The 27248-nt window shown below is 51.2% G+C and overlaps 1 protein-coding gene across 8 annotated transcripts in view; it reads left to right on the top strand.

The window, feature by feature from the left end:
- SMOX (spermine oxidase) overlaps nt 1–27248 on the top strand; it is a 58903-nt gene that overhangs the window by 13410 nt on the left and 18245 nt on the right. For 4 of the 8 annotated variants that reach the window (XM_038571699.1, XM_038571697.1, XM_038571693.1 and 1 more), the window contains exons 2-3: nt 20688–20921; nt 24794–25020. In XM_038571699.1, coding sequence (XP_038427627.1) covers nt 20714–20921; nt 24794–25020 — 435 coding nt within the window. In that variant the 5' untranslated portion in view covers nt 20688–20713. Of the gene's footprint in view, nt 1–1338; nt 1561–14279; nt 14305–17845; nt 17869–20687; nt 20922–24793; nt 25021–27248 lie in introns of those variants that run through there. The other 4 variants (XM_038571694.1, XM_038571695.1, XM_038571696.1 and 1 more) reach the window with 4 other exon arrangements.

Below are 27248 nucleotides of genomic sequence, written 5' to 3'. Positions count from 1 at the left end.
TTGCTGGCCATACAGGAGTGGAGTCTCTTTGCTCCAAATTCTGAGCCCTACAGATTAAGAGGTCTGCTCATCAATCTTGGCAGATCCTGCCAGTCCCCCAGGAAAAGAGGAAGAGTTGGTGGCGTTCTTTTCATTTTGGAAAACTGAGGCACAGAGGAGGCACATTGCTGCTAGAAGCTCACCAGGCCCATGGTTCTTGGGAGTGCCCCCTCCTTTGGCAGGGAGACTTGTCCATGTTGAGTCCTTGTGTGCTGAGTCAAGGTGAAGACAGTGGCAGAGCTGGAGGCTGGCAGGCTGGAGCTGAGGGTGGACTTCCCCCTCATCTGGACCTTGTTACCTGTGGTCAGCACCTGTGCCCCAGTCTGGTGCTCAGAGCCACTGGGAACACAAGATAAGATCTCCACTCTGCAGGAAATGAGTGAGCCATGCCAGATGTGATATAAGGAAGTATGGTTCAGACCAGCTTCCTGGAGGAGGTGATGCTATAGAAGGCCCTGAAGTCCTGGGCAGGATTAGCCAACAGAGGAGGAGATGGTACTCCCAAGGTGGAGGGAGAGCCCAAGCTTGGAGAACTGGGTTGAAGCCAGGTCAGGGAAGGGCTTAACTGCCAAGCTGCTGAGTCTAGACTTGATTCCCTGGGCCCTGGGGAGCCATCGAAGGTTATAGGCTTCGGGATGCGATGACTTGATTAGACCAGTGGTCTATGAAAGTGCTTCTCAAACTCTAACACATGGATCACCTGGGCATCTTGTTAAAATGTAAGCTCTCATTCAGTGGGTCAAGGCCAGGGCCTGAGACTCTGCATCTCTCACACATTCCTGGATGGTACAGACCTGCTGGTCCATGGGCCATCTTTGTATAGTGAGGGTTGAGACTGGGGACTCAGGGGGCCCAGACAGGTAGGTACAGGGGGAGGTGCAGGTCAAGTGGGACCTAGAACAGGTAAAGGGGACCATCCTGGCTCCTGTGGACTGTGTTGTAGTTGGCATAGGAGCTGCTTGTGTGGGGGCCCAGTGGAGCGGAGTAGATAGAGGGTGTGAATACAATGGCCACTCTGCTGGGAGGTGGGGCTGGGTAAAGGCCTCTGGGGTCTCAGACCTGTAACATTGGCCTGATTTTCAGAGTACCTGACAGTGAGGAACTCTCAAGACCATGAGAAGGTGTCTTAGGTGACTGCCCCAAGGCAGGGTGACACACAGCTGGCATATACGGCATCTTATCTTTGCTGACAGCTGAGCCTGGCCCTGTGGGTAGCCAATCTGGGGTAAGCACTCTTCCTCCAGCGAGGGTGGGGCCAAGAAGATTGGGGAAACAGCTGACTCCAGTCCTGGACATTGCTACCCTCTCCTAAAAATGCCCAAATTCACTCCAGCCGCTGAGCTGTCACCCCCAGGGTGTGCAGCGTTTCTTCCTCTGGCGTCTGTGGGTCCTTACAGCTGGCACTGATGGTTACGTGAGCCGCTGTTGGGGTCTCATCCCTCTTGGGCCACCTCCCTGCATACCTGGAAGTGGGGGGACCTGGATGCTTCTCTCTGCTCTGCCCCTGACTGGGCTCTACAGGCAAGTGTCTGCTTCCCTCTGAGGCCCTAGTTTCCTGTAAATCAAAGGATTCAGTCCCCTCCCTGGAGAGCAGGTGGGGGAGGGCTACAGGGTTTGCTGGTGGGGCACTGCATCTTCTAGAATGGTAGCTTACTACGTTTTAGTTTTGGTCTCATATTAAAACTCAATGCTAATGATAGAGTAGAATAAGTAGCTTGCCCAAAGTACTGTCCAGCTTGCTTTGGGGATTTCCTAGGGCCCCTTGCTGTCTGGATTCTATGTGACTGGTGGGGTGGGAGGAGGTTGGTATCTGAGGGCTCCAGTTAGATGAGGTCCCTCCAGATGCTGGCAGGAGGGTAGGCAGTCACTTCACCCAAAGGAAGGTGGAAGGGACAGACAGGGAAGTGCCAAGAGGGGCTATCAGGTTGAGTTCCCCAAATGTCCCATATGTGTCCTAAAAGGATACCCACCCTGTGATCCTTGCCTGTGTGCCCTCTGCTGTGCCAGGCTGTTCTGAAGGGGTAGGAGGGGGCAGCATTTCTCAGTTTTCTGAAAAACCTCAGGGGTTCTGGGACAGATAAGGGTAGAAACTGGCAAATCACCAGTCTATGGGAGATTCAGAGTGCATTTAAGAGAATTAAAAGTTCTGACAAGTCCTGCAGAAAAAAAGAGAAACCTTTTGGTGTTTCCTTTTTTTTTTTAAAGATTTTATTTATTTATTCATGAGACAGAGATAGAGACGGGGGTGGGGGGTGGGGGTAGACACAGGCAGAGGGAGAAGCAGGATCCATGCTGGGAGCCTGACATGGGATTCCATCCTGGGTCTCCAGGATCATGCCCTGGGCTGGAGGTGGCGCTAAACCTCTGAGCCACCTGGGCTGCCCTCCTTTTGGTGTTTACTAAACTGATTTGACCATGAAAATTTTTTTTTTTTTTTTGGAAAGCCTTCCTAATAATATGTCCCTCTGACCAGGAAAACACTCAGTGGGAAGGGCTGTTGTGGAGAGATGCTGCTCCACAAGAGACCACAAACATGGGTGATGGGTGAGCCTGGAAGTACCAGGTAGGGAAAGACAGATGGGTGGATAGTTTCCTGAAGGAGGTGGGTTTGGTGGGATGGGTACTATTTAGACAGTCAGTGGAAGAAAAGGGTACTGCAGAGGGAGGATTGGTCAGAAGGCATCCAGGCCCAGACAGCACCGGGTTCTAGTGGCAACAGCTCTGCTTCACTGGACTAGATGATTGAGGAAGGGACCTGGAGGACCGCTGTGCTGCCCAGGACCCAACGGTAGCCAGGCCTGGGTCTCTGTGATGCTGGGAGGGCCTCCTCCCACCCCTCCCCTGCCATCATCTTGCTCTGCAAGGTCTCCTAGCCTTTCACCTTAGAGAGTGGGTTTGTGATCTCTGGGCCAGAAGTGAAACTGCTCTGTGCCTCAGTTTCTTCATTTGGACTGTGGGGGATAATGTGACCTCCCTTGTAGGGCCATTGTGACACTCGAATACTGGTTGGCTGCTCTTTGTGTGATTGACGTGGCTGTAGGCAGTGTCTCCAGGAGGAACCCAGGGAAGAGGACCATTGTCAGGGACGTGAGGAGGTACAAACGCCAGCAGAGAGCATGGTTAGGGTTCAGGTGGGTCTCAATTAGACCAGAGGAGTGATCTTCTGTAGGAAGGAAGAAAGTGAGGGCGAGGGTAGCCTGGATCTGCTGCTTGGAGGAGTGGCCAGCAGGGTGAGGATATTTTGACAGAATGAGATTTCCCAGGCCTAGTCTGGGGGTGGGAGTCAGAAGACCCAGTAAGGGGTATGTGTGCGGGAGATGGGGTGCTAAAGGCAGCAGGAAGGTGACAGAAACCAGCCCTGGGGAGCCATTGAAGGTCTTTGAGCAGGGTAGTGGTTTGATCAGAATGGTGCTTTAGTGCGACACATGGCGTGGGTGTGCAGTGATGGTGGGGTGGCAGTGCAGGATCCCCTTAAAATACACACATTGGGCTTCCTCACAGAATGGCTATGCCCCTTTATGGCTCAAAGCATGGGGAGGGGTCAGGTTGCCTTCATGACCCTTCTTCCCAGATTCTCAGAGCTCTGAGTCATTTTCCCCAAAAGGTTAAGAGTCTTACCCTGTCGCCTTCCTGGAAGGGGTGTTGCAAGTGCAGGAGGGGTGGGCCCCTACTCCCTGCCTCTCCTTTTCTGCTCCCCTGTGACTGGTGGGGACTGTCAGTGAGGCTACGCCGCTTTGCCCCCTGCCACATCTCATTTCCTCCGAGGTGTGAGGGCTCTTTGTTCAGCAGCTCAGGTGGAGGAGACGGGGTGTGGCCGCCCCAGCGGTGACCTAGAAGCTGCTGTAATGGTGCGCTGGGGCGGACAGGCTCACGACTGACGAAGGCACTCGGCACTCAGGGAGGCCCTGGCAGAGGATGCTCCGTGAACTTTCTGGCCCAGCCCAGTGCCAGCCTCTTCTCCTCCTTTGCCTTGGCTCGCTCGCTTTCTTTCTTTCTTTCTTTCTTTCTTTCTTTCTTTCTTTCTTTCTTTCTTTCTTTCTTTCTTTCTTTCTTTCTTCTTTCTTTCTTTCTTTCTTTCTTTCTTTCTTTCTTTCTTTCTTTCTTTCTTTCTTTCTTTTCTTTCTTTCTTTCTCTTTTTCTTTCCTTTTCCTCTCCTTCTCTTCCTTTCCTCCCTCACCTCCCTCCCTCCTCCGATCCTTCTTTCCTTTCTTTCTTTCTTTCTTTCTTTCTTTCTTTCTTTCTTTCTTTCTTTCCTCTCTCTCTCTCTCTCTCTCCCTCCCTTCCTTTCTCTCTCTCTCTTTCTTTTCTTCTTTCTAGATTTTACTTATTCATTCATGAGAGACACAGACAGAGAGGCAGAGACAGGCAGAAGGAGAAGCAGGCTCCATGCAGGGAGCCCGATCCGGAACTTGATCCCAGAACCCTGGGATCATGACTTGAGCCAAAGGCAGATGTTCAACCACTGAGCCACCCAGGTGTCCCTGCCCCAGCTCTTTCTTCCCCAAACAGGTGGGCATCAGGGCTTTTCCTGCTCTCTCTACATCAGAGGCTGAGAGGACGGAAGATGAAGAAAAGCATTTAGGTGCAGCCTGGCTTGGGGGGTGTGGAGTACCCCTGCCCCCTCAGTTAGTCCAGATGCCTTTACCCTTTTAGTTGCTTCTTAGGGGAAGAATGTTAAGGAAGGTGATTTAAGACCAAGAGAAGCAGCACTGGGAAATGATCTGTAATTTATTAGAAAACAGAAGAAAGAACCTAGCCAGTCTCTGCCAACTTTGTGCCTGGCCCTGGCAGACCCATAGTTCCTGTTCCTCTCCACAGCCCCCTCCCTCCCCACATGAGCTATTACCCCATTTCACAGACAGAGACACTTGGCATTGCCAGCAAATGGCATGACTGGGTCTCAAAGCCAGGTTTTAAAACGTCTGGTCTAGTACTCTTTCTCTCCTTCATAGCCCCCGGAGAGCCTGTCCCCAAACCTTCAACCATGCCTCCCTACACAACCAGGCCTTCTCTCCATGCCAGCCCATCCCAGCCCCCCAAACTCCAGACTCCTCCAGATGAAGGAAGGGCTGATGGGTCTTTCTTTCAGATTGGCCTAAAACGAGACCTCAAGTCATCTAGATTTGAAGATGACTCAAGCAGGGGGCAACTCAATACCCTCAATGTGCAGACATCCTCAAGAAAGACTTTTAAGTGGGGCTTTTAAGTGTTAAACACACAGATCTCTTTTACTCTCTTTTTCTTATTTTGGAAAATTAAAAAAATCATACGCAATTAATGCAAATCTTTTGAGTTGATCTGAAAAGGTGACTCAAGGAAAGAACCAGATTGACTCATTTCTTGGTTTTACCAAAGAGTAGAGCCTGAGCATTGAGATCTTTGCTAAGTGAATTCTGGAGCGCATTATGTCGATGGCAGGTTGTGGAAGCTCTCTGAACCTCAGTCTTCTCCTCTGCAGAATGGGGGTATTGATGTGAGCATCAATGGATATATTCCTCCGCCCTGGGCTCGTACCTCACCTGTGCTTGGCAAAAGTAGTCATAATGATGATGACAAAATTTATAAGAACTTAGATGTTTCTTGATCTCAAAAGTTGGTGAGTTATTAAGTCTGTCTTTGAACTCAACTAAAGGACTTGAAGAATATGTTTATTGTCCAAGCTTAGCGTCTTAACTCCGTAGGTGTTTTATGGATGAAATCATGGGCTTAGGGCCCACACAGGTGTTTTGAAAGCCCACACCACTGGCTTTCCAGATCTTGTTCCAGCTCTTGCTGGGGCAGGGGTCCAGGGTGGGGGTTCTGGCTTCAGGGCTGAACTTTATGGAGAGCCCTTTTGGGTGATCCCGTGTTAAGACTCATTAGGAGAGCACAGGTAAACCACTCTGAAGGTACCGGGTGGGGAATGTCTTGGGCCAGTGAGAAGGGAGGTGACTGTCAAGAGGAAAGCATGAGTTAGTTGGTCTTAGAATTTCCTTTCGTGCAGGCAAAAGCAATTAGACCTCTGTTCCTGTGCCTGGTTATGGAAACAAAACCAAGGGCCAAGGGCTATGGCCTGGCATTGCGTAGTACCTGGTGAGCCTGAAGCCAGGCAGTCCTGCAGTGGGGAGGCAAAGGGCGCCCCAACAGTGCCTCGGCTGGGAGGCAGGTGGCCTTCCAGTGGCAGCCCCAGGTTTTGGCAGTGCAGATGGGCTGAGCCGCCAGGCTCGGGGATACCTCCTGCCAGCCCCAAGTGCCTGGCACAATGTGTTCAGTGTCAGTCTGCAGGGAGGGTAAGGCAGGAGAAGTGCCAAGCTGAAGGCAGTCCTCAGGCCTGCTGCCTCGGGAGGCTGAGTGGGAGCCTGAGAACCCAGCGAACATTGGGCAGAAAGAGATGAGCTCAGCATTGTCAAGCCCTGCTCGGCCCCTCACTCCATCAAGGGCGGCCTCCATCACATCTGTGAACCTTTCTCCAGCTGTTTCGTCATCTGTAAAATGGGCAGCAGGGTGTTGTATTAAATGATTCAGTGAACTGGCAAGTCCCCAGCATGGGGTCTGGCACGCAAAGGGCTCCGTAAGACAAGTTTGCTATGGAAGGTATCTGGTGACTGGGTTTTTGAGGATGTTTTCCTTTTTTTCATTTCGTGGTCATGCATGCCACCTTCGCCCTGTGATAAACAATGGTGAGTGGGGGCCGCAGGAGAGGGAGCTTTGCCAGAAAAGAGTTTACAGTGGAGGGGGTACGGAGTCATGCTAGGCATATCAGGTCCCCACAAGCACTGCGTGGACCCCCATAAGCCGTGGGCAGCCCTGCTGTGTCGCCAGGGCTGCAGTGCCTCTGTGGGGGTGTGTCCTCAGCGAGGCAGAGTGGGGACCCCGTGGCTCCTGCAAGAGAGGATGGGCTTGCAGGAGACCTCCCTCCTCCCGGGGCTCCGAGTCCAAGCACAGATGGGCTTTGTGCAGTCACGAGGGGCCTGCGGGGGGGAGCTGTGCCCAGGCTGAGTCTGTCTCCCAGCCTCGGTTCTTGTCAGTGGTTTTGAAAGAGTCAGTGGAAAGTGCTGACTGGGCTGTCCTCCCTCACCCCAGAACTGAGGCGGCTGCGGCTCCTGGCAGGGAGAGGGGAGAAGCCTCCCAGGCTCCGAGGGCCCCATCCGCAGAATGGGTGGATCTCTGTGTGGGGTGGCCCATGCCGGTCTGGTCAGGGGCTGCTGGGAGTCGGTGCAGCCCTGGGCCCCCCTCTCACCTGTACCAAGTTCTTTTCTCAGTTTCTCCTCCTTCCTATCCACAGGCTTGTGGTGAAGGGGAGAGGGGGTGGCCGGTTGACACAGAACTTGTCAAGGTTGCTGATGTCATGACTGGTCACCCAAGTCATCCTGATCTTGCCCTGGCCCTCACCCCCGCATCCTGTCATTCAGCAAGTCCTCAAGAGGTCACCACAGCACTCTCATCCTCTATTCCCCTCCTGCCTGTCACTTCCTCTGCTCCAGTGTCACCTTATCAGCAGACTTTGCTGACCTCCCCCCACACAGAGCAGTTGCCTTTCCCCTCACCCTGCTTTGCTTTTGTTTGGTGACAGTTGTCACACTCTTGACCTACTAGATTCTCTGGGGGGTTGGTGGTTCTGGCTGTTGCTGTGTCCCAAGTACCTGCCACAGAGTAGCACTAAACATTTTTGTTCATGTAGTTGTTCTTACTGTTTCTACTGAGGTAAGATATACATAACATTAAATTTACCCTCTTAACCATTTTTAAGTATACAATGCAGTGGTATTAAGGATGTTCACATTGTTGTGCTCCATCCTCACCATCCATCTCCAGAACTTTTCTTCTTTTTTCAAAACTGAAACTATTCCCATTTAGCAATGACTCCCCCTCTCCTATCTCTCCCAGCCCCTGGCACCCATCACTCTACTTTCTGTGTCTATGAATTTGATCACTCTAGGTCCCTCATATATGTGAAATCATATAGTATTTGTCCTTTTGTGATCAGCTAATTTCACTTAACATGATGCCCTCAAGGTGCATCCATGTTGTAGCAGGTATCAGAATGTTCTTCTTCTTCTTCTTTTTTAAATTTATTTATTCGTGAGAGACACACAGAGAGAGAAAGGCAGAGACACAGGGAGAGGGAGAAGCAGGCTCCATGCAGGGAGCCCGACGTGGGACTCGATCCCGGGACTCCAGGATCACGCCCTGGACTGAAGGCAGGTGCTAAACTGCTGAGCCACCCAGGGATCCCCGAATGTTCTTCTTTTTAAGGCTGAATAATATTCCATCGTATGTGTCTACAGCATTTTGTTTATCATCTGTTGATGGATGCTTGAGTGGCTTCCACCTTTTGGCTATTTTGGATAACGCTTTGAGGGATATGGGTGTCCAAATATGTCTTTAAGACCCTGGTTTCAATTTTTTCACATATATACCCAGGAGTGGAATTGTTGGATCATATGGTAACTTTATAGTTAAATTTCATATTCATTCATTCATTCATTCATTTAAATAAGCGAGGGGGGAGGGGCAGAGGGAGAGGGAAAATCTTTTTTTTTTTTTTTTTTTTTTTAAGATTTTGTTTATTTATTTTAGAGAGAGAGCGTGTGAGAAGGGGAAGGGGTAAAGGGGAGGGAGAAAATCCCAAGTAGGCTCTGTGCATTGAGTGCATAGTCTGCTTAATGGACTGAGCCACCCAGGTACCCCTATATTTAATTTTTAAAGGAACTGCTACACTGTTTTCCATGGCAGGTATACCATTTTACATTTCTACTAACAGCATACAAGGGTTCCAATTTCTCTACATCCTTACCCACACTTGTTATTTATTTTTGATAGCAGCCATCCTAATGGGTGTAAGGACAAACAATTTTGAACGAGTGAATGAAAATCTGTCTCCTGCTTCCTCTCGCCCCCATTTTCACCCCTCTCCTCTTAGGCCTCATTTTCTCTCCTACCTTGTTCGTGCTTATCTCCAGGGTCTTCCCCACTGGCCTGGAACATGCCCCCATGCTTTAGGATACAGCTAAGACATCCTCCCCCTGCCCCCACCCCCAGGTCCTATGCCCCTCTGCCTCAGACTTCTCACTGCTTTTCACCTTGCACTCTGCTGGGTCTACAGTGCCTGTTTTGTTTGTTGAGGGCTGCATCCTGCCCCTTTCTCTGGAGGGTTGGGGTGCTGCCTGAGGAGTGTCATGCCCTCTGAGGGGCAAGTGCTATCCTGCTCCTTCTCCTGGGTGTCCCCATGGGGGCAAGCTTATGGGCATGGCTGACTCACCTGAGGAAGCTCAGGGGGTGCCCTGCACACCTGCAGTTGTGGCTCAGGTGGTGGCTGTTTCACTGCAGAGGAAAGTCAGGTGAATATGGCCACGTTGGGGCAGGGGCTCCCTGGCCTGGAGCTTGGAGGATGATGAGACCTGGAGGAGGGATAAGTGGTATTGAGAGTTGATCTTGTAAGCAGTGCCTCTGAGCTTCTGCACTGCCCCTGCTGGAGCTCGTTTCTCAGGCTTCTCCTGGAAATCTTCTCTGACTCCTCTCCCTGTCTCCATTAGGTGTTTGTCCCAACTTCTTCCACATTCACCATCATAGCTCTTATCACATCCCTGTCATACCTTCTCTCTCTCTCTCTCTCTCTCTCTCTCTCTTTTTTTTTTTTACCTTCTCTCTTTGATCCATTGCTGTGTTCTCCCCAGGGGGAGAACTGCAATGCCAGTCAGGGCTGCATCTCGGGGGAAACAAAACATTTAAATCTTTGAAGACATCTGATGGGGAGCCTAGGACCCATGAGAGAGCAGAGCAGACATGAAGGCAATTACTATTTTATAGGTGAGGAAATAGATCTTCCCCAGGATCACTGAGAGCTACACCCTGTCCTGTGCACTGGGTCCTCTCTAGGGGAGCAGTCCTCATGGGCAGAGGTTGGACTTGTCTGGCTTGAGGTGCACTATGGGGCGGGGGTGGAGGCTGGCATTGCAGGGAAGCAGGGGAGAGGAAGCAGAGGAAGATTTTAAGCCCAAGCTGGGGGAGGGAGTGGATCTTGAGTACTTCTTGGCCTTGCTGCTCTTTTTGCCTCCTCCTCCTGCACAGCAGACCCTGGATGTTCCAGGCTGACCTGGAATCTACATTGGGAGCCTGCTCTAGAGTGGTGGTCCTCAGCTTTGGCATATGTGAGCATCATATAGGGCTTTTAAAATGCCCATTCCCACCCCAAAGAGTCTGATTTAAGTGACCCAGTATGAGAGTGGGTATTGGTCATTTGTAAAAATCTCCTGGGAGCCTAATGCACTGGTTGGGAAAGAGTTCCTGTCTCCTGGGCTTGTAGGCTGTAGGGCCTGGGCCAGCCTCTCTTTTACTCCAGCACAGCCCTGCATTTCAGAAAAAAGGGAGCTGGGATCCTGAGTAGAATGGGGAAGTCTGCCTGGAGCGTTTCTACCTTAGGGCTCTCTAGGGAGACAGAATTGTTGGCTGGATTGGTGACCTATGCTGTATAACAAGTGATCCCCAAATATAGTAGCTTAAAGAGGCTACTTATTGTCCTTTTGGTTTCTGTGGGTCAGGCATTTGGGAGCAGTTTAGGGGGGTGTTCCTGGTTCGAGGCCTCTCAGGAGATTGAGTCAAGATGTCAGCTGGGGCTGTACTTATCTGAAGGCTTGACTGGGGCTGGAGGATCTGCTTCCTGGTGGTTCACTCACAGCTTGGCAAGGTGGTTTGGCTGTTGGTAGGACTCAGTGTCTTGCCTCACGGGCCTCTTGATAGGATCTCTGGAGTGTCCTCACAAGGTGGTGACTGGCTTCTCCTCAGGTAGGCAGTCCAAGAGAGCAAGGTAGAAGCCACAGTATATTTTCTGACTCAGTTTCAGAAGTCATGCTCTGTCACCTCTGTGATATCCTATTACCCAGGTCAGTGTGGGAGGGGACCACATTAGGGCACAAGTACTAGGAAGCAAAATCATTGAGGGCCGTCTTGGTGGTGACCACATGGATTGTCCTTTTGTTTCACTTTCAGCCTTATAGCCTTTGCCTGGGAGGTCCAAGCACCCCCAGTAAGTGGGGTGGCCCTTTTCTCCTAATGCTCTGTTCCTCCTGTCACCAGACTGTGGGGTGGAGTGGCTTTCTGAGGCCTGGAGGTCTTGCTCTGGAGTCATCTTTTAGGAAGGTCTGAGACTTTTCTACTGGCTCAGCTTCCCCTTTCCCCCACCACATTTGGTCTCCTGGCCAAATCCCCAATCAATGATCCTGACTAGCATGCACTTGGGCCTGGAGGAAAACAAATATAAGAACTATTGTTGCTACATGCCTGGCTCTGGGCTAAGTAGTTTGCATTGTCACACTCAACCCTGTGAGGCAGGCACTCTATCCCCATTCTACTGATGAAGATACTTAGGCTTGGGTCACTCATCTAATTAGTGGTAAAGATTCAAACCATTGGTATTAAAAAACAAGTGATCTGATCCCAGGGAGGGCCTGTATGAAAACCGTAGTGCTATAGCATGTCTTCAAAGGAGGAGACTATTTGTCAAGCTAGGTCATCAAGTGAATCATAAGGAAGTATATTTTTGTGATTGTGTGTGTGTGAGAGACAGAGAGAGTAGAAGAGGGAGGGATGTAAGTATCTCTTCTTGGGGTTCCCCAAGGGCCACAGTGACTTGGATGCCTCAAAATCGGGCTAGTAACTTTGTCTTGAGGCTAATTTTCTCTCAAGTTCACCCCGAGGAGATCTTCCTCTCAGAGGAGTGAGTCACTATGAGAACCATCTCCCTTTAGCTCTCTTCTGCCCACAGCCTGGTCTTCTGTCACCAAGGGCAGTCTCAACACCAGTATGGTCACTAGGACAGTGATCAGTTCTGTGGTCTCCTGCACTGGTGTGGTTGATGACTTCCTGGAGGAGGATTCGGAGTTTGGGCATGAGGTCCTGCTCAGAGGGAGGAAATCCAGGCCACAGGATCTTATCCTAAGGGCTGCTGAAGGGAGCCATGGTGAGACCTAAAGGACTTTGCTGGGGGACACTGGAGGCTGGCTAATAGGGTCTGGGGTCAGGTCTGGCCTCACTCAGGGCAGGAGTGATTGTTGCTATTTTATTATTCCCATTTTTCAGATGGGAAAACTGAGGCTCAAGGGCTAATGGATTCCCCCAAGACCATACTGGTTGGGGCAGAGGCTGCTCTCTGGGAAATTTCATCTTCTCCAGCAGCATCTAGGAGTGGCAGTCATCATCTCAGACCCCTGACCTCTCTTTAGGCTGAGGGAGCATGGGGTTTGCTTGCATCTGGAAGTTTTGGGATCTGAGGGGAAGAACGTGGGCCCTACTTGCAGAGAGATGGCTGCCTACCTGGCCAGAGAGGATGTCTGCATGCAGTCATGCACAAACATGGGAACCCAGGGCGTGGGGTATGAGGAAAGAGGGTTGGAGATGGAAGCAGAGTTTGGAGCTGGTGGGCTGGCCCGGATTTGGAGAGGTTCATAGCTGATTGTTTAGAAGCAGTCATGACCAGCCCCTTATCTGGTTGTAAACCACTCACTTACTTTTGCTTGGGGTAGGCTATCAAGGGTGGAGTGTGGAGCAAAGCTAAAGGAGTGTGGCTGTGGGGGCGAGAATATAGTCCTGAGCTCTGCCTTGGCCCATCTCTGCCTCTGTTTCTCTCTGGCTACACAGTCATTGAGGCTGCCAGTTGAGCTTTTTGCGCATCAGAAGGATTCTAGCCTTTCTCTGGCTTCTTTCCAGGCTTGCTTCCCTTCCTCCACCCCCAGCTAGGGTTCTAACATGGGCTGGGTCATCTCCGTGGTCTGTCTCTGTAGGTGGCTATAAGCTGGGGTCCTGGGATAATCCTCCTGGGTCTGTCCTGCCTTGCACAGCATCCAGGGAAGTAGAGGCCAGGCCCCAGTGCTTACCTCTTCAGGAATGCCTCCCCCTCCTGCCTACCATTGCCTGTGTACCATTGCTGTGCCATTGGCTCTGTCCCCCTATATGCCAGGTCTAGGGCACTCTCTCTCCATGCATGTAGGCTTCCTGCTCTGAAAAGGCTTACAAAGACTTTCAAAGTTGTGCTTTCAGGGACTTTACACATCTGGTTGTGAGGAAGAGATATGGGTAACAAAGACATTGTGTTGAGAGAGAAGTCTAAGTGCCAGGAAGGAAGATGGGGCCCCCAGAGCACTTTCCCCACATTAGCCTGTGAAAGCCAGGGAACACTGCTGGTGGGTGGGCTCTGTGGAATGAGGCTCCCACGCCTTGTCCCTTTTATGGGCTTGGGGTCAGCTGATGACCATTGTCTCTGATGCCCGACCCTCCAGAATTGGGTAGGATGTAGGCTGACTCAGTTGGGGGTCAGTGAAACACAGGCTGTGGTGTACTCTGATTGAGTCAGCGTCAAGGTTTTCGTCTGATACTAGGGTTGGAGCCAAGGCTGAGGCCTGGGTCTGAGCTCAGATGCTGACTGGGGTTCTTCTATAAGTGAGATGGAGCCCTGGGCTCCAGGAGAAGCCCCCGAGCCTCCCGTCTCTGTCCTGGTCTCTTCAGGGGTCTTCCCCCTCTCTGCTCTCTCAGAGGTGGCCCTGGCAGGGCCACACCTTCTGGCTACACTATCTCATTTAATCCTCCCGGCTGTCCTACCATATAGCGGTACCAATGCCCATTTTACAGATGGGAAAGCTGGAAGACTAAAGGAGGCAGTTAAGCATCAGATGGGGGCTTAAACCAATGTGTCCAGGAGGTGGGATACAGATGCTGTGTCCTTGGGGTGAGTTCAAGGGTATTGGCCAGGTAGGACCCGGAGAAGGGAAGACACTAGTCTAGGGTTACCTGGTAAGAGAAAGACTGAACTGGGGCCTGAACCCAGGTGTCTGGGCTCCCAGGCTGCCTCTGCCCTGACCCCATGCTTACCCCCTCTCACTGCCCACCCTCATGCCCCTGTGGTTGGCCAGGCCTGGCCTGACAGCCCTGCCTCTTTCACTTCCTGGCTGCCTGGTCTGGGTGAGGAGGCCTGGGGAGGGTCTGGCTGGGAGGGGTTTGGGCCCAGCCCCTCCCTGGGGTTGAGGGGTAGGAGGGGCCTCGAGTGCAGACACAGAGCCCCTTTGTCTGGGTCGCTGTGCAAAGCAGCTGGTCTGGGATTTCTGGGCGTTTTGTACATTTGAAGAATAATTGCATTGTCTGGGGGGCCCAGGAGAATCCAAATCCCTCCCAGACCTGCCAGGCAGTCCAAAGAGATTCCCCTGGACCAGCTCCCTGCCTCCCTCCAGCTTCCTTCCCCTCCCTCTCTTCTGTTAGAAGCCTGAAGCAGAGAGGGGTCCCTCCAGGGAAACTGAGGTAGGGCTGCTGCCCTTGAGCACTAGGAGTATCTGTTCAGAGGAGAGACTTGTAAGTCCCCAAGATTGGTTAGGGAAGGGTCCAGGTGGCGCCCAGAGGCCTGCATGAGCAAACATGGGGTTTATAGGAAGGGAGAAGACAACTGGTTAGAAGTGGTGGGCCTATTTTGGAGTGCTTCAGCTGGTGGAGTCTAGACCCTTAAGGGTGAGGTGAGGTGGGCCAGGTGGGCTAACTGCCTTGGCCATACTGTTCTCCTCTGGGAAACGGGTCATTCATCATGAGGTGACCTTGAGAAACGACAGTGAGGCAGACACATTTGGGAGTAGCCTATGTTCAGAGGGGAGCCAAGGATGGGTAAGGTTTTTTGTTTTGTTTGTTTCTTGTGAGGGGAGACCCTGGAGGGGCATGAGGCACCTGGGAGGCTAGCCCTTTGTGGCAGTGGTTTTGTTGTAGTGGCCATGATCAGGGAGGGAAGTGACCTGCCGATTGCTAGGTGAGCTGAAGTGGACTCCAATCCTGAGGAGGGAGGGCGCCCCGCACTGAGCTAGGTGACTGGCCCTCCATTAGGTTCACTCCCACGGCTTGGGGAGGGGTCACCAGTGTAGCCTGGGACCATACCCTGCTCAGTGACGGGGGGCTGCAGTCTCATTACTGAATCATAGCACAGAATTTCCTGAGGTGAGATGTCCATGCTTTGGGAACAGAGAAGTGTGATAGGTGTGGGAGGGTGAGTGTATGGGAGAGTGAGCACAGTGCCCAACTAGTACAAGGAACTCACATTTCCAAGGTGTCTGTTGCTTCAAGAAACATCAGAAGAACAGGCCTTGTTGGTGGGTTCAACAACATGCAGCTGTGCAGGCAGGTAGCTGCCCTGCCCCAGCGCTCTGCACAAGGGGGTGCATGTTAAGAGAAGTCAGAGCCAGCTTCTCTGACATGTGTGAGGGAGGGATGTTTCCTATAGGCTTTCAGGTGGGCAGCACTGGGGATCTTCAGACTTCAGTGAAGTTGGAGTATCTATGTTTGGTGTCATCTGAGTGAGAAATGAAGCCAGAAGGGCAACTGGGTTCAGAGGGTAAAGGGCTGACATCCTGAGGCCTTCCCCATGCTGGTACATGGTTTAGTGCTCAGTGAATTGCTGGGTTGTGTTCCTGGTCAGTGAGGGGCCTGGGTGTGACTTGGGGCAGGCCTAGCAATTCTCTAGGGGTATAGTTCAGATGGAGGCAGGCAAGTGTGTGGGGAAATTGAGGGTAGAGGTGACAGTGATTCTGGCTGTGGGGTTGACATGGTCTGACCTGATGGAAGAGGGTTGGTCTTCCCCTAAGGATGCATTCAACTTTGAGCCTTGGGACTGGTTGGTGGTCCAGTGTTTTTGTTTTTGTTTTTAAGATTTTATTTATTTATTTATTCATGAGAGAGAGAGAAGAGAGAGAGGCAGAGACACAGGCAGAGGGAGAAGCAGGCTCCCCACAGGGAGCCCGACGTGGGACTCGATCCCAGGACTCCAGGATCACACCCTGGGCTGAAGGCGGCGCTAAACCACCGAGCGACCGGGGCTGCCATGGTCCAGCGGTTTTAACTATGATGGGGAAGCACAAGGAGATAGACAGTGCCCCCAGCTCAGTTCTGGGCATTTCCAAGAGGGGCTCAGGAGGAGGCCAGGACTAAAGCGTGTCTCTGGTATTTGGCAATTAGGAGGCATTTCTTGGAGGGTAAAATTGAGGGTGATGCAATGAAACTGGTAAGCGTGTTGAGAGAAAGTGTGTGTGGGGGGATGGCAGTGGACACATGCTTGGCTGCTAATGCCCCTCCTGTGGCCTGGCCTCCTAGTATTCATCTTTATTTCTTGGGTGACTCTGTCACAGGGACAGCGCCTTTCTTCCCTCTTTTCCTCTCTTCGCCTGCTGCCTTCTTTCCAGATTGGCTTCTTGGGCAGGTTCAGTCAGGGCAGTGTTGGCTTTGGGCAGCAGGGGGAGGTGGTGGCTCGCAGGCCTGAGCAGAGGTCAGGAGGGAGGCAGTAGGGCATTCTGAATGAGGGTGGGATGGTCATGCCATGGCTGGCCTGATTTCTTGAAGCTACTAGGCTTGGCCTGCTTGAGGACATGGGAGCTTCAGGCTCCCACTCTCATTTTGCCATGGAAGCAGGAGCAAGAAGACAAGTGTCTATTGCCCTGCACCTCCCTCCTCTCCCACCCCTCCTCCTCCTCCCTGCCTGGCTGAGCCAGCACTTTTTTCTTCTCTCCTTTATCTGCTCGAAAAGTACAGGGTGTTCTGTTTCTCCTGTGCATACAGATCAAGGAGCGGATGTTATTTATTTATTTATTTATTTCCCAAAGGCAAGAGAAGGACGGGCAGGCATGGAGGAGCATTAAGTGAGTCTTCTTCCTCCATAAGCCACTTTTTCATAAAATTAAAACAAATGAACAAACAAAACAACAACAACAACAAAAAATCCTGATAGAAAAAGATGCCACAAACCAACAGAAAGCAAGTTGCTTCTCACCCCCTCCTCTCCCCTCTGGCTGGAGATAACAGAGCACTGGAAGGTCCAGTTCAGGGGTTAGCTGAGGGCTGGCACACAGTAGGTGTTCCTGCACATGATTTTTCTCTGTCCCTTTCAGTTTGGACACAAGGATGTGTTGGCACCATGGGTTGATGTGGGGGCCCCTGGGATGGACTCCTCATCCCTCTGCCCTCTGTGGGCTGTGCATAGGGCTTTTCAGGCTCCTTGGCAGTCCCATCTGGGACAAGGCCTTGGAGGGAACCAGGCTGTGGGATTCCTTGTGAAAATCAGAGGTGCAGGTGACCCACCTGGCCCTTGCTTCCCTACTTCTACCGTGTGCCCTGTGTTCAAGTTTAAGTCTCTGGTAACATTGGGAGCTCAGGGTTCTTCCTGTGTTCATCTGAAAGGCAAAGTACCCACCTGCCATATCCCACTGTGCATTTCTGAACCCCAACCCAAAGGCACTCTGCTTATAATTTACAGAACTTTACAGATGCCTTTCACACTTGAGGCTTTGGCAAATATTGCCAATCTTGTGACAAACGTCCACGTAGGGACTTATTTGACTATCACAACAAGGTAGTGAGGACAAGCCCGCCACTTTTGAGGTTAGCCAGGAAGCTCAAGTAGCCTGCTGGGAAGGTGCTGCGTCCCATCTATTCCTTCCCCTATTCAGCTTCCAGATGAACCCGACCCGACCCGGGGTTTTCAGAGGCAGTGGCCCACAGAGACTGGAGGTTCTACGAAGTGACTTCAGAAGGGAGTGGGGACCCCCTCCCCGCCGCTCTGGGCCCCACGGGAGTTTTTCAAGAAGTGTGGGGGGCACCAGGTGTGAGACCCCTGCGGCAGTCCCCTCTTTTGTGGTACAAGCGAGGCGGTTTTGGAGGGTGGTCCCCGGGCAGGGGGTGCGGATGGAGCCCGGAGAGCAGCACGCGGTGTCCCCGTCCTGGCCTGAGGTGCGGGTGCGGGTGCGGGGCGGGCTCCAGTCCTGGTCGCATCGCGGGGAGCGGGGAGCGGGGAGCGGGGCAGCCGGGCAGGCGGCGTCAGCAGCAGCTCTGAGCGCGGTGCGTGTTTACCAACCTGACGCCGGCCCGCGTCGCCCCAACACCCCCCCCCCCCCCCCCACCGCAGGCCGCTGGCCCCGGCGGGCAGCCACACCCTCCCCTCTAAATTTAGTCCCCGGAAGGAGAACCTGGGCCCGGCGGGTGGGGGGGCAGGACGCGAGCCGCCGCCCGGGCTCCCAGAACCCCACAGCGCCCCACCGGAGGGGGCGGGGAGGGACCCAGGGAGGAGGGAGGGGACCGCAGGGGCGACTGCCGACGGCTCCCCTGGAAGGAGGGCGGGGAGCCCCGGCCCCCACGGAGCCCCGGCCTCGGAGGGCCCCGCCGCGGGCGCCACCTCCCGGCCGCCTGGGGAAGCGCTGGGCGCCGGCGGCGGCCTCGGTCTGCGGGGGTTTGCAGGTTGTTCGCGGGCGGGAGGCGGGGACGTGGCCGCCCGAGCCCCGGTGCGGAGCGGCGTCGGCAGGCGGGCCGGGCAGCTGCGCAGCCTCCTCGGCCTATTTAGAAAAAAACCCCTTTGCTAAACCTATGCGAAAGAGGTGTTGGAGGGTGCGGTGCAAGGTGGGACGGCAGCTCTAGGGGTCAGACCGGGAGGCGTGAGAAGGAAGTCCGCGGGGGAGCGTCTTTGCTTTCTACCCCCCGCCCCCCTTTTGGGCCAGAAATGGATATCCGAATAGTGATCGGGGTATACACATACATATAATAATGGCACAAATCCTAAACGTCCAAGTCAGTGGATGTTTAAATGTACACCGTGTGGCCACCAGTCAGATCGAGAAGCATATTCCTTCCACCCCAGAAAGTTTCCTCTTGACATTCTTCTCTTTTAAAGATTCATTCATTCATTCATTCATTCATTCATTCATGAGACACACAGAGAGAGGCAGAGACATAGGCAGAGGGAAAAGTAGGTGCCCTAAGGAGAGCCCAGTTAGGGGATCCATCCTAGGACCCTGGAATTAGGCTCTAAGCCAAAGACAGACGCTCAACCACTGAGCCACCCAGGCGTCCCACCTCCTGACTCTTTCCAGTCATTCTCTTTTCAGTGTTTCCCTTCCTCCCGATCTCTCTTCTGTCCTCACCTTTTCATGAGCTTCACCTAAGTGGAGTCATACAATATGTACTCTTTGGTCTCTGGCTTCTTTTGTTCAATGTAATGGTCAAGGAAGGGTATCCAAGATTTGATGTTTTTTTTTTTTTTTTTTTTTTTTGCTGAAGAATATTCCCTTGAATGAAAATGCTACACATAGCACAATTTATTCATCCATTTTTCTGTGGCGGGACCTTTTGGGCTGCTTCTGTTTTTTTTTCTTTTATAAATAAAGCTGCTATGAACATTCTTTAGCATGTCAATTTTGATGGACTCTGCCCTGCTTCTTTTGGGTTTATTCTTGGGGATGTGACTGCTATGTCATTGGAAGGGTTATGCTGAGCTTTATTAGGTATGCGAGACAGTTTTTTTTTTTAAGATTTATTTATTTATGATAGACATAGAGAGAGAGAGAGAGAGAGAGAGACAGAGAGGCAGAGACACAGGAGGAGGGAGAAGCAGGCTCCATTCAGGGAGCCGAGGTGGGACTCGATCCCGGGACCCCAGGATTGCGTCCTGGGCCAAAGGCAGGCACTAAACTGCTGAGCCACCCAGGGATCCCTGAGAGACAATTTTTTATGCCCCCTGTCCACTCCACTGCCCAGCAGCCACCTTCCGTCCCCCCTCCTTCCTCTATTGTTAGGTCCTAAATGCTGTTAGAGTCTGGAGCTTCTGCCACTGAAACCTCAGCAAGACCATTGGAATCAAAGTTGCTTGGGGCAGAGGGGGAATAGGGACAGGATCAGAGCTGAGTGGCTCCTTGGGATGGCCCACAGACACCTTCAAACCCTCGTGGTCACTCTGGGAATAGAAGGGTAGCCTCTCCCAGCACTGGGGCAACTCAGGGACCCCCCTTGGCCTCCCAGCCATCAGCTCTCTAGCCTGGCGTCTCTGGACAAGCTGGCTAGTGTAACTGTCAATTTGATGTCTGGCCTCTGGTGCCATGGGTCCTCACAGTCCACCGTTTCCTGGGCTCCTTGCTGCTTTGCGGTGACTGAGGGGCTGGGTGGCTGGAGAAAACAACCAGAGACCTACCCGGAATAGCAGAGGCTTGTCCGATACCAGCCTCGTGGCACTCTCTGGGGGGGGGGAGGGTGGGACTTTGTCCTGCCCACCAAATTGCCACTTCTTTCAGGCTGTGAAAGACAACAGAAAGGAGAGGAGAGAAGGAGGAGGAGAGAAGGAGGTAAAGGAGAGTGCCAGGGAAGAACCACGCAAGGGAGGGAAAGTAGAGGCTCCAGCGCTGTGTATGCAAGAGTCCTGAGGTCTGTGGGAGCATCCTGGGGTCCATGTGAGCATCCTAAGGTCTGTGTGAGGATCTGGGGTTGGTGTGACCTGGACCACAGCAGCTGTATTTGGGCAGGCTGGTTCAGGGTCAATGGTGTCAACAGTTTCTCCTTTTTGGTCATTCCTAACTGGCTCTTGTCACAAGTGTGAGGAAGAGGCAGTGCCTAGCAGGCTTGGGATGAGATTGATGGATTTCAGGGGCTTAGAGTGGGCTTCCAGCAGTCCTGCTTGCTCGTGGGGGCTCACAGTGTATCTTCCCTACCTCTTTTCTTCCCTCTGTTCTCCTCCCTGCCATGTTCTTGGGATATGGCTCCTCTGGTCCAGGTCTCAGGAAGAACAGGAGGGCTCGAGTTCTCCCCCCTTTGAGGACAGAGCTCATGAGTGTTCCTTAGGGCAGGTGGGCAGTGAAGGCAGAGCAGGTAAGCTGTGATACCCCTGCCCCCTGCAGGTTCCTAGGAGGCCAGTGCGGACGGTATGCAAAGTTGTGAATCCAGTGGCGACAGTGCGGATGACCCTCTCAGTTGTGGCCTACGGAGAAGGGGACAGCCTCGTGTGGTGGTGATTGGTGCTGGCTTGGCTGGCCTAGCTGCAGCCAAAGCACTTCTGGAGCAGGGCTTCACGGATGTCACTGTGCTTGAGGCTTCCAGCTGCATCGGAGGCCGTGTGCAGAGTGTGAAACTTGGTAAGTGTCTCCACTCTCTGACTCCTAAGCCAAGGTCATCTTTTATCCTCCAGTGCTTCGACCCTGCCTGAAATCTCATTATTTTCGTTTTTCCCCCACTTTAAATGTTCCATCATACATGCTGGCTGGGCATTACCAGAAGCTTCCGTTGCCCTTTGAGCAGCCCTCTGAGGTTGGCGGGATGGGGCTCTGGCCTTTGTTTTTAGAACATGACCTAAGATCACAGTGTTTAGAAAGGAGAGGACCCAGACCAAAGTGTCTTATCAGTGGGTGGACCAGTTTGTACTTCACAAGAAGAGGAGTTCTGTAAGTTTTTATTAGTCATTAATTCTTTTTATTTTTTTTATTTTTATTTTTTTTTATTTACTTATGATAGTCACAGAGAGAGAGAGAGAGAGGCAGAGACACAGGCAGAGGGAGAAGCAGGCTCCATGCCCGGAGCCCGACGCGGGATTAGATCCCGGGACTCCAGGATCACGCCCTGGGCCAAAGGCAGGCGCCAAACCGCTGCGCCACCCAGGGATCCCTAGTCATTAATTCTTGAGTGTGAATTAGTATATCGTGACTGAGAGCTAGTCCTAAGACAATTAGGAGCTCAGGGCAATAGAGGTGGTTGGGATTTGTGGGTGATGGGCAGATCTTAGGCTTGTCTGGGAAGAGGCTCTGTCTAGGTTGCAGATAATGAAGACTCTGGAGAAAGTAGCTAGGTAAGAGACTTACCCCAGGGGTGGATAGATTTCACCAGGGGTCCTAAAGGGTGGGGAACTTGCCTGAAATGTAGCTGGAGGTCAGCGTCTCCCAGCCAGGGGATCTGACCACTGAGAGTCTGAGTGGGTAGGGACCATGCATGATGGCCTAAAGCACATGCTATGTTGATCCTCCAGGAGATTTTGTATCAGTGTCTGTTCCCACATGGGGCAGCAAGGCCACGCAGACATTATGTGCCCACATTTGATGGATGTGGAAACTGACTTTGGGACATAGGTGGTCAGGCTTAGAATGAGCAGACGCTGAGGACACATATGGGGCCCTTTTCTCTTTCAGAAACTTTGATACATTGCGAGTCTTCTAGAGCATTTCCTGGAAGGCGTATATGAGGTTGCGTCTGTCTTCTGCTGGCACACACAGGAGTGTGTGTTGGCAGTGAGGATGAAAGTGCCGTCCAAGGCACTCATAAACCTGGGGACAGCCAGGAGGGAAGCCCTGGGATTCTTTGCTCGACATCTGATTGGCTGGCTGGGAGCCTTAGAGAAGGGGCAGCTCCAGTTGTGGTTCTTGAGTCTTGATAAGACATTCAGTGTGTGACATAGAAGCAGAAGATAAGAGGACGCATGGCCCAGTCTTGGTGGTCACTGATAGCTGAGACATACCGTGCATGGTACAGGCAGTGGTGTGGAAGTGCAGGGCTACAGGACACTGAGGGGGATGCACCATGTATTGGTGGCAGAAGCCTTCCTGAGTTGGGGGAGCTTGGTGATCGGGGGAGTTGGGTGAGCAGAAGAAGGAAGGGGCAGTATGTGTAGAGTGATATTTGTGAAGAAGATCGAGGCAGACCCCGCCAGGATTGGGGAGAGCATAGAAGGACGAATTTGCATGTGTTGTGTGCAGGGCTGAAAGCCCAGGCTGCAGCTGGACCTGCTGCGGTGTGAGATGGTAGCTGTCAATCTCAGGGGTGTAGAGCAGATGTCGAGGGCCAGAGGCTCCGGGAATGCTGTGGGGTAGATGAAGAGATGGCGCTGGTGCCCTTCAATTCAGGGGTATCAAGGATCACAGCACAGAGGGGCAGATAGAAGAGGGCAGGAAATATCTTTAGATTGGGGCCTGCTCACCCTGTGTCCTCACAGAGCCTCACAAATAGCGGTGGGATGCTGACCTTGCTGCTGACCTCAAGCTGCTCACCTCATTCCTGCTTGTGCCACGTGTGGAGCCAGGAAGGGTGCCCCAGGCTTGGATGTTCCTACCCAGTGACTGTGTAATTTGGAGCTCCCTGGCATGCCCTGGGGAGGACCCATGCTCCTCACCAAGTGCTGGTCCCCTTCTTCTCTTGGGAGCTCAAATCAGGCAAGATACCTTGGGGAACCCCAAGCCTGGAGATAGGGCACTGGGTTTTTAGTTTTCTTGTGCCTTCAGTCTGCCCGCTTTTCCTGGACAAAGAGACATACACATTCCTGCCTCTTCCTCCATAGACACCGGGAAATTCTGTCTCACTGGCTATGGCATGAGGTTGATTGCCTTTTCTCTTGTGTGTGTTTGGCACATAGCATATACAGGGCTATTTTTAGTAACTGGTAGTTTAATTAGACACAACCCAGGAGAGGGAAGGTACACACAAAAAGGAATGTCCAGTTCCTGTGGTGAGGGGTGATACTGTTGTCTGTTATGGTGTATCAGATAGCTATTGCTGCATAACAAATCACCCCCAATTGTAGCAACTTAAAACAGCATCATGTTATTTGCTTAAATTCTGTGGGTCAAGAATTTGGGCTGGACTCATGTAGGTGGTTCTTTTGTTGTTCTTGCCTGGGATCTCCCATTCAGCTGCAGTCATCTGGTGGCTTGATTGGAATTGGTTTGTCTAAGACAGCCTTACCCATTTATCTGCTGGTTGGCACTGGCATTTGGCTGAGCCACACATCTCCAGCAGGATAAGCCTCTCCAGCATGGTCACATTCTAAGACAGGGAATGTGGAAGCCATGATATCTCTTGAGTCCTTGGCTCTGAAGTCACAGACATCACTGCATTCTATTAATCAAAGCAAGTCACAAGTCCAGCTCAGATTCAAGGGGATGGGGAAATAGACCCCACCTCTTGATTGGAGGACTAGCAAGGTCACGTTGCAAAGGGCCATGTGTACATGGATAGGAGGAATTATTGTGATCATCTTGGCAAATAGTTAACTGCACATGATTTCTTGAATCAGTCCTCCAAAACAAAACAAAATGCAAAAAAAATGTTCCTCTCTTCTCCTTTCATTGTTTCAGCTTCCTTGAGAGCTAGGCAAGGAAGGAGACAGTGTGCCACAGTCCCTGTAGCATCAGAAGAGGAAACTGAGGTCCAGGCACAGAGTTAGCTTGCCTCAAAGCATCTGCTACTTTGGCTGTGGATGGGGTGGTAGAACCAGCCCCAGCCCTAGTCCAGTCTCAGCTTGGGTCCAGGAGTTGCCCCCTACCCTAGTCAGACTTCCAGGGTTCTGTCATGTTCTTCTGCCTTAGGATGAGAGAGATTAATCTTCTCTGGAAGTCTATTTTAGACTGCCTGGGGAGTCCTTGGGGAGAAGTATTCCAGACTAGAATGTTAACTGTCTCTTCTCTGCCCCAGACTGAGTTGGGAGGGGGGCCACTTTCTGTCTGTGACGGGGCTTAGAGTCTGGGGCCCTTGGAGATGTTGAGGAATTGGAGTAAGGTCAGATGAGGACCTTGGGCCAGAGGCCCTCCTCCTGGGTCTCCTTACTGGGTATTTCAGGTAACTTCACTCCCCTTACTGGGACCACTGTATCCTCAGGTGCCCACAGAATATCTCCTGAGTCACCAATGAGGAAGGAGGGTCCAGTGTCTGGTGCTGTGTTAGACAAAGACAGGATGGACAAAGAGAGCCTTCTAACTAGTCCAGTGAAGTAACTGGGGCAATCACAAAGTTATTCAGGGTGGCAGTTATCTCAGCTGTGAAGCAGAACCCATATTGTGCTACATGTAGTTTCCACTGGGAACGTTTCACTGAAGACTTTGATTGGTTGCCAGACAAGGACCTGACTCCCTTCCTGCCCTATTGTGGGGGTGAAAGGATCCTCTTGGAGGAAGAAGGGTGAGGTAGTGTTCTGGCCCTCTCTGAAGGAGTCCCTGCCCCTCTAAGGGCCTATTGTTGTCACCATCAGGACACGCCACCTTTGAGTTGGGAGCCACCTGGATCCATGGCTCCCATGGGAATCCCATCTATCATCTAGCAGAAGCCAATGGCCTCCTGGAAGAGACAACTGATGGGGAGCGCAGCGTGGGCCGCATCAGCCTCTACTCCAAGAATGGCGTGGCCTGCTACCTCACCAACCGTGGCCGCAGGATCCCCAAGGACGTGGTTGAGGAATTCAGCGATTTATACAACGAGGTGAGGTGTTAGCAAGGCAGCTGGGCACATGAGTTGTGTGAGGCAGGGAGCACATTGGCAGAATGGGGAGAGTTGTGTGACCTGTGGCGGTCTGTGATTCTGTGCATGTTTTTGCACACTCTGTGGGTCCTGTATTTGGAAAATCAGGACAATTTGAGGACAGAATGGAGATTATGAGTGGAGAAGTAGTAGATAAGAGACCATTGATATAGATGATTAAATATTTCTTTAGAAAGGCCTTAAACATCATTTATTAGAGGGGGCCTGGGTGGTTCAGTTGGTTGAGCATCTGACTCTTGATTTCAGCTTAGATCATGATCTTGAGATCCTGGGATCGGCTGCATTGGGCTCTGCATTCAGTGGGGAGACTGCTTAAAGATTTCTCTCCTTTTCCCTCTGCCCCTCCCCTTGCTCTCTCAAATAAATAAATAAATCTTAAAAAAATATTTTGTTAGATTTATTACTAGGTGCTTCAGTGGTGATTATTGTTATTGCTTTTGGATACTCTTGTAAGTGGTGATTTTTTAAAAATTTTATTTTCTAATTTTTCCAGCATATAGAACTATAACTGATTATTATATATTAATTTTAGCTACCCTGATAAATATTTAGCAATATTTTAATGCTAATATTATATCAACATATTAGTTTATATTCTAATAATATTTTAGAATTTTGTGTATATAATACTATACAAAAAATGATAATTTTGTTTGTTTCTTTCTAATCCTCAGACCTGCATTGTGCAGTAGAACTTTCTATAATAATGGAGATGCTTTAGACCCATATTATCCAGTAGGGTAATCATTAGCTACATGTGAGTCTTGAGCTCTTGAAATGTAGCTACTAATACTGAGGAACTAAGTATTTAATTTTAAATTGCTACCAGTGTTTAGTATCTACTCTATTGGACAGCACAGCCTGAGACAACCTATTTCTTTTCTTGCCATATTGCACTGGCTAGTGTCTCCAGTACAGTGTTGGATAGAAGTGGCAATGGCACACATCTTTGTCTAATTCAGGTTTAAAAATTTTTTTTTAAAGATTTTATTTGTTTATTCATGACAGACACAGAGAGAGAGGCAGAGACATAGGCAAAGGGAGAAGCAGACTCCTTGCAAGGAGCCTGATGTGGGACTTGATCCCAGGACCCTGGGATCATGACCTGAGCTGAAGGCAGATGCTCAACCACTGAGCTACCCAGGAGCCCCTAATTCAGATTTTTAAAAAAATGTTCACGCTTTTAGTATCTTTCAGTGGTGCTGTGAACTGCACTTAAAGAGCAAGGTAGCATGTAGGTCCTGCCTTCTGATAGCTTGTCATTTGTAGTGTAATGATCCTTCACTCCAGGTCAGTAAATTGGCCAACAAGCACCTATTGTGCGTTTTCTGTCTCTCCGGCATGGGAAAGGAGAAATGACTCTTGCTTTGGGGATAGTCCTTGCTCAGTGGAGGGCAGGCACACAGTGACTTCTGTATGTGCACCCACAAGATATGTTGCATGCAGTCCCATGGTATTTTTTGTTCTCGCTCATGGACAAAGAGACCAAATTGTTAATGAGCAGATAAGGACTAATATTCTTCAAAGTAGACCTTTCTGGCTTACTGAGAATTAGTCACATCCTGATTTCCAGGTCATTGTGAGTGCTTTAAGCATGGATGCCTCTTGAGAATGACTTTCAGGGTCTATGACTTGCTCATTCTCTTAAATGTGCTTAAAAGTAGATCATCATCAGCTTCTGTTTGTGGGTTTGATTTTTGAAAGCTAAGAGTGTGAGCTGTGGAGAGTAGGATGGTTAAGGTGGGTTATCAGTTGGAGCCGTGATACTTTGGTTCAGAAGGAGGACGTGTTAGCCATGAGGAAAGAGAGATTTCCTTGTGTGGCCCTTAACCAATGCTGGAGGCCATTCTGAAGAGGCATGCTCTAAACATGTGAAGTCCTGCCTGAGGGTGGCTTCATAATAAATATGCAGCCTTCCTTTGAAGGTGATGATTTTGAAGGGCTGCTCATTTGAAAGTATTATATTGGTTAACAAATAAATGAGTTTGTGCACTAGTATCATATAGAACTTGGTCCCTTGAAGCAAGACTACTTTGATTCAAATGCTAGTTCTATCATTTATTAGTTGTATGATTTTGAGCAAGTTGTTGAGGCTCTCTGACTCTTACTTTCCTCACCTGTAAAATGGACATAGTTAAATCTACTTCAGAGTGTTGTGAGGATTAAAT

This window comes from Canis lupus, chromosome 24 (genome assembly GCF_011100685.1).
Source record: "Canis lupus familiaris isolate Mischka breed German Shepherd chromosome 24, alternate assembly UU_Cfam_GSD_1.0, whole genome shotgun sequence".
NCBI lineage: Eukaryota > Metazoa > Chordata > Mammalia > Carnivora > Canidae > Canis > Canis lupus.
This window is presented reverse-complemented; position numbering and strand designations above follow the sequence as displayed.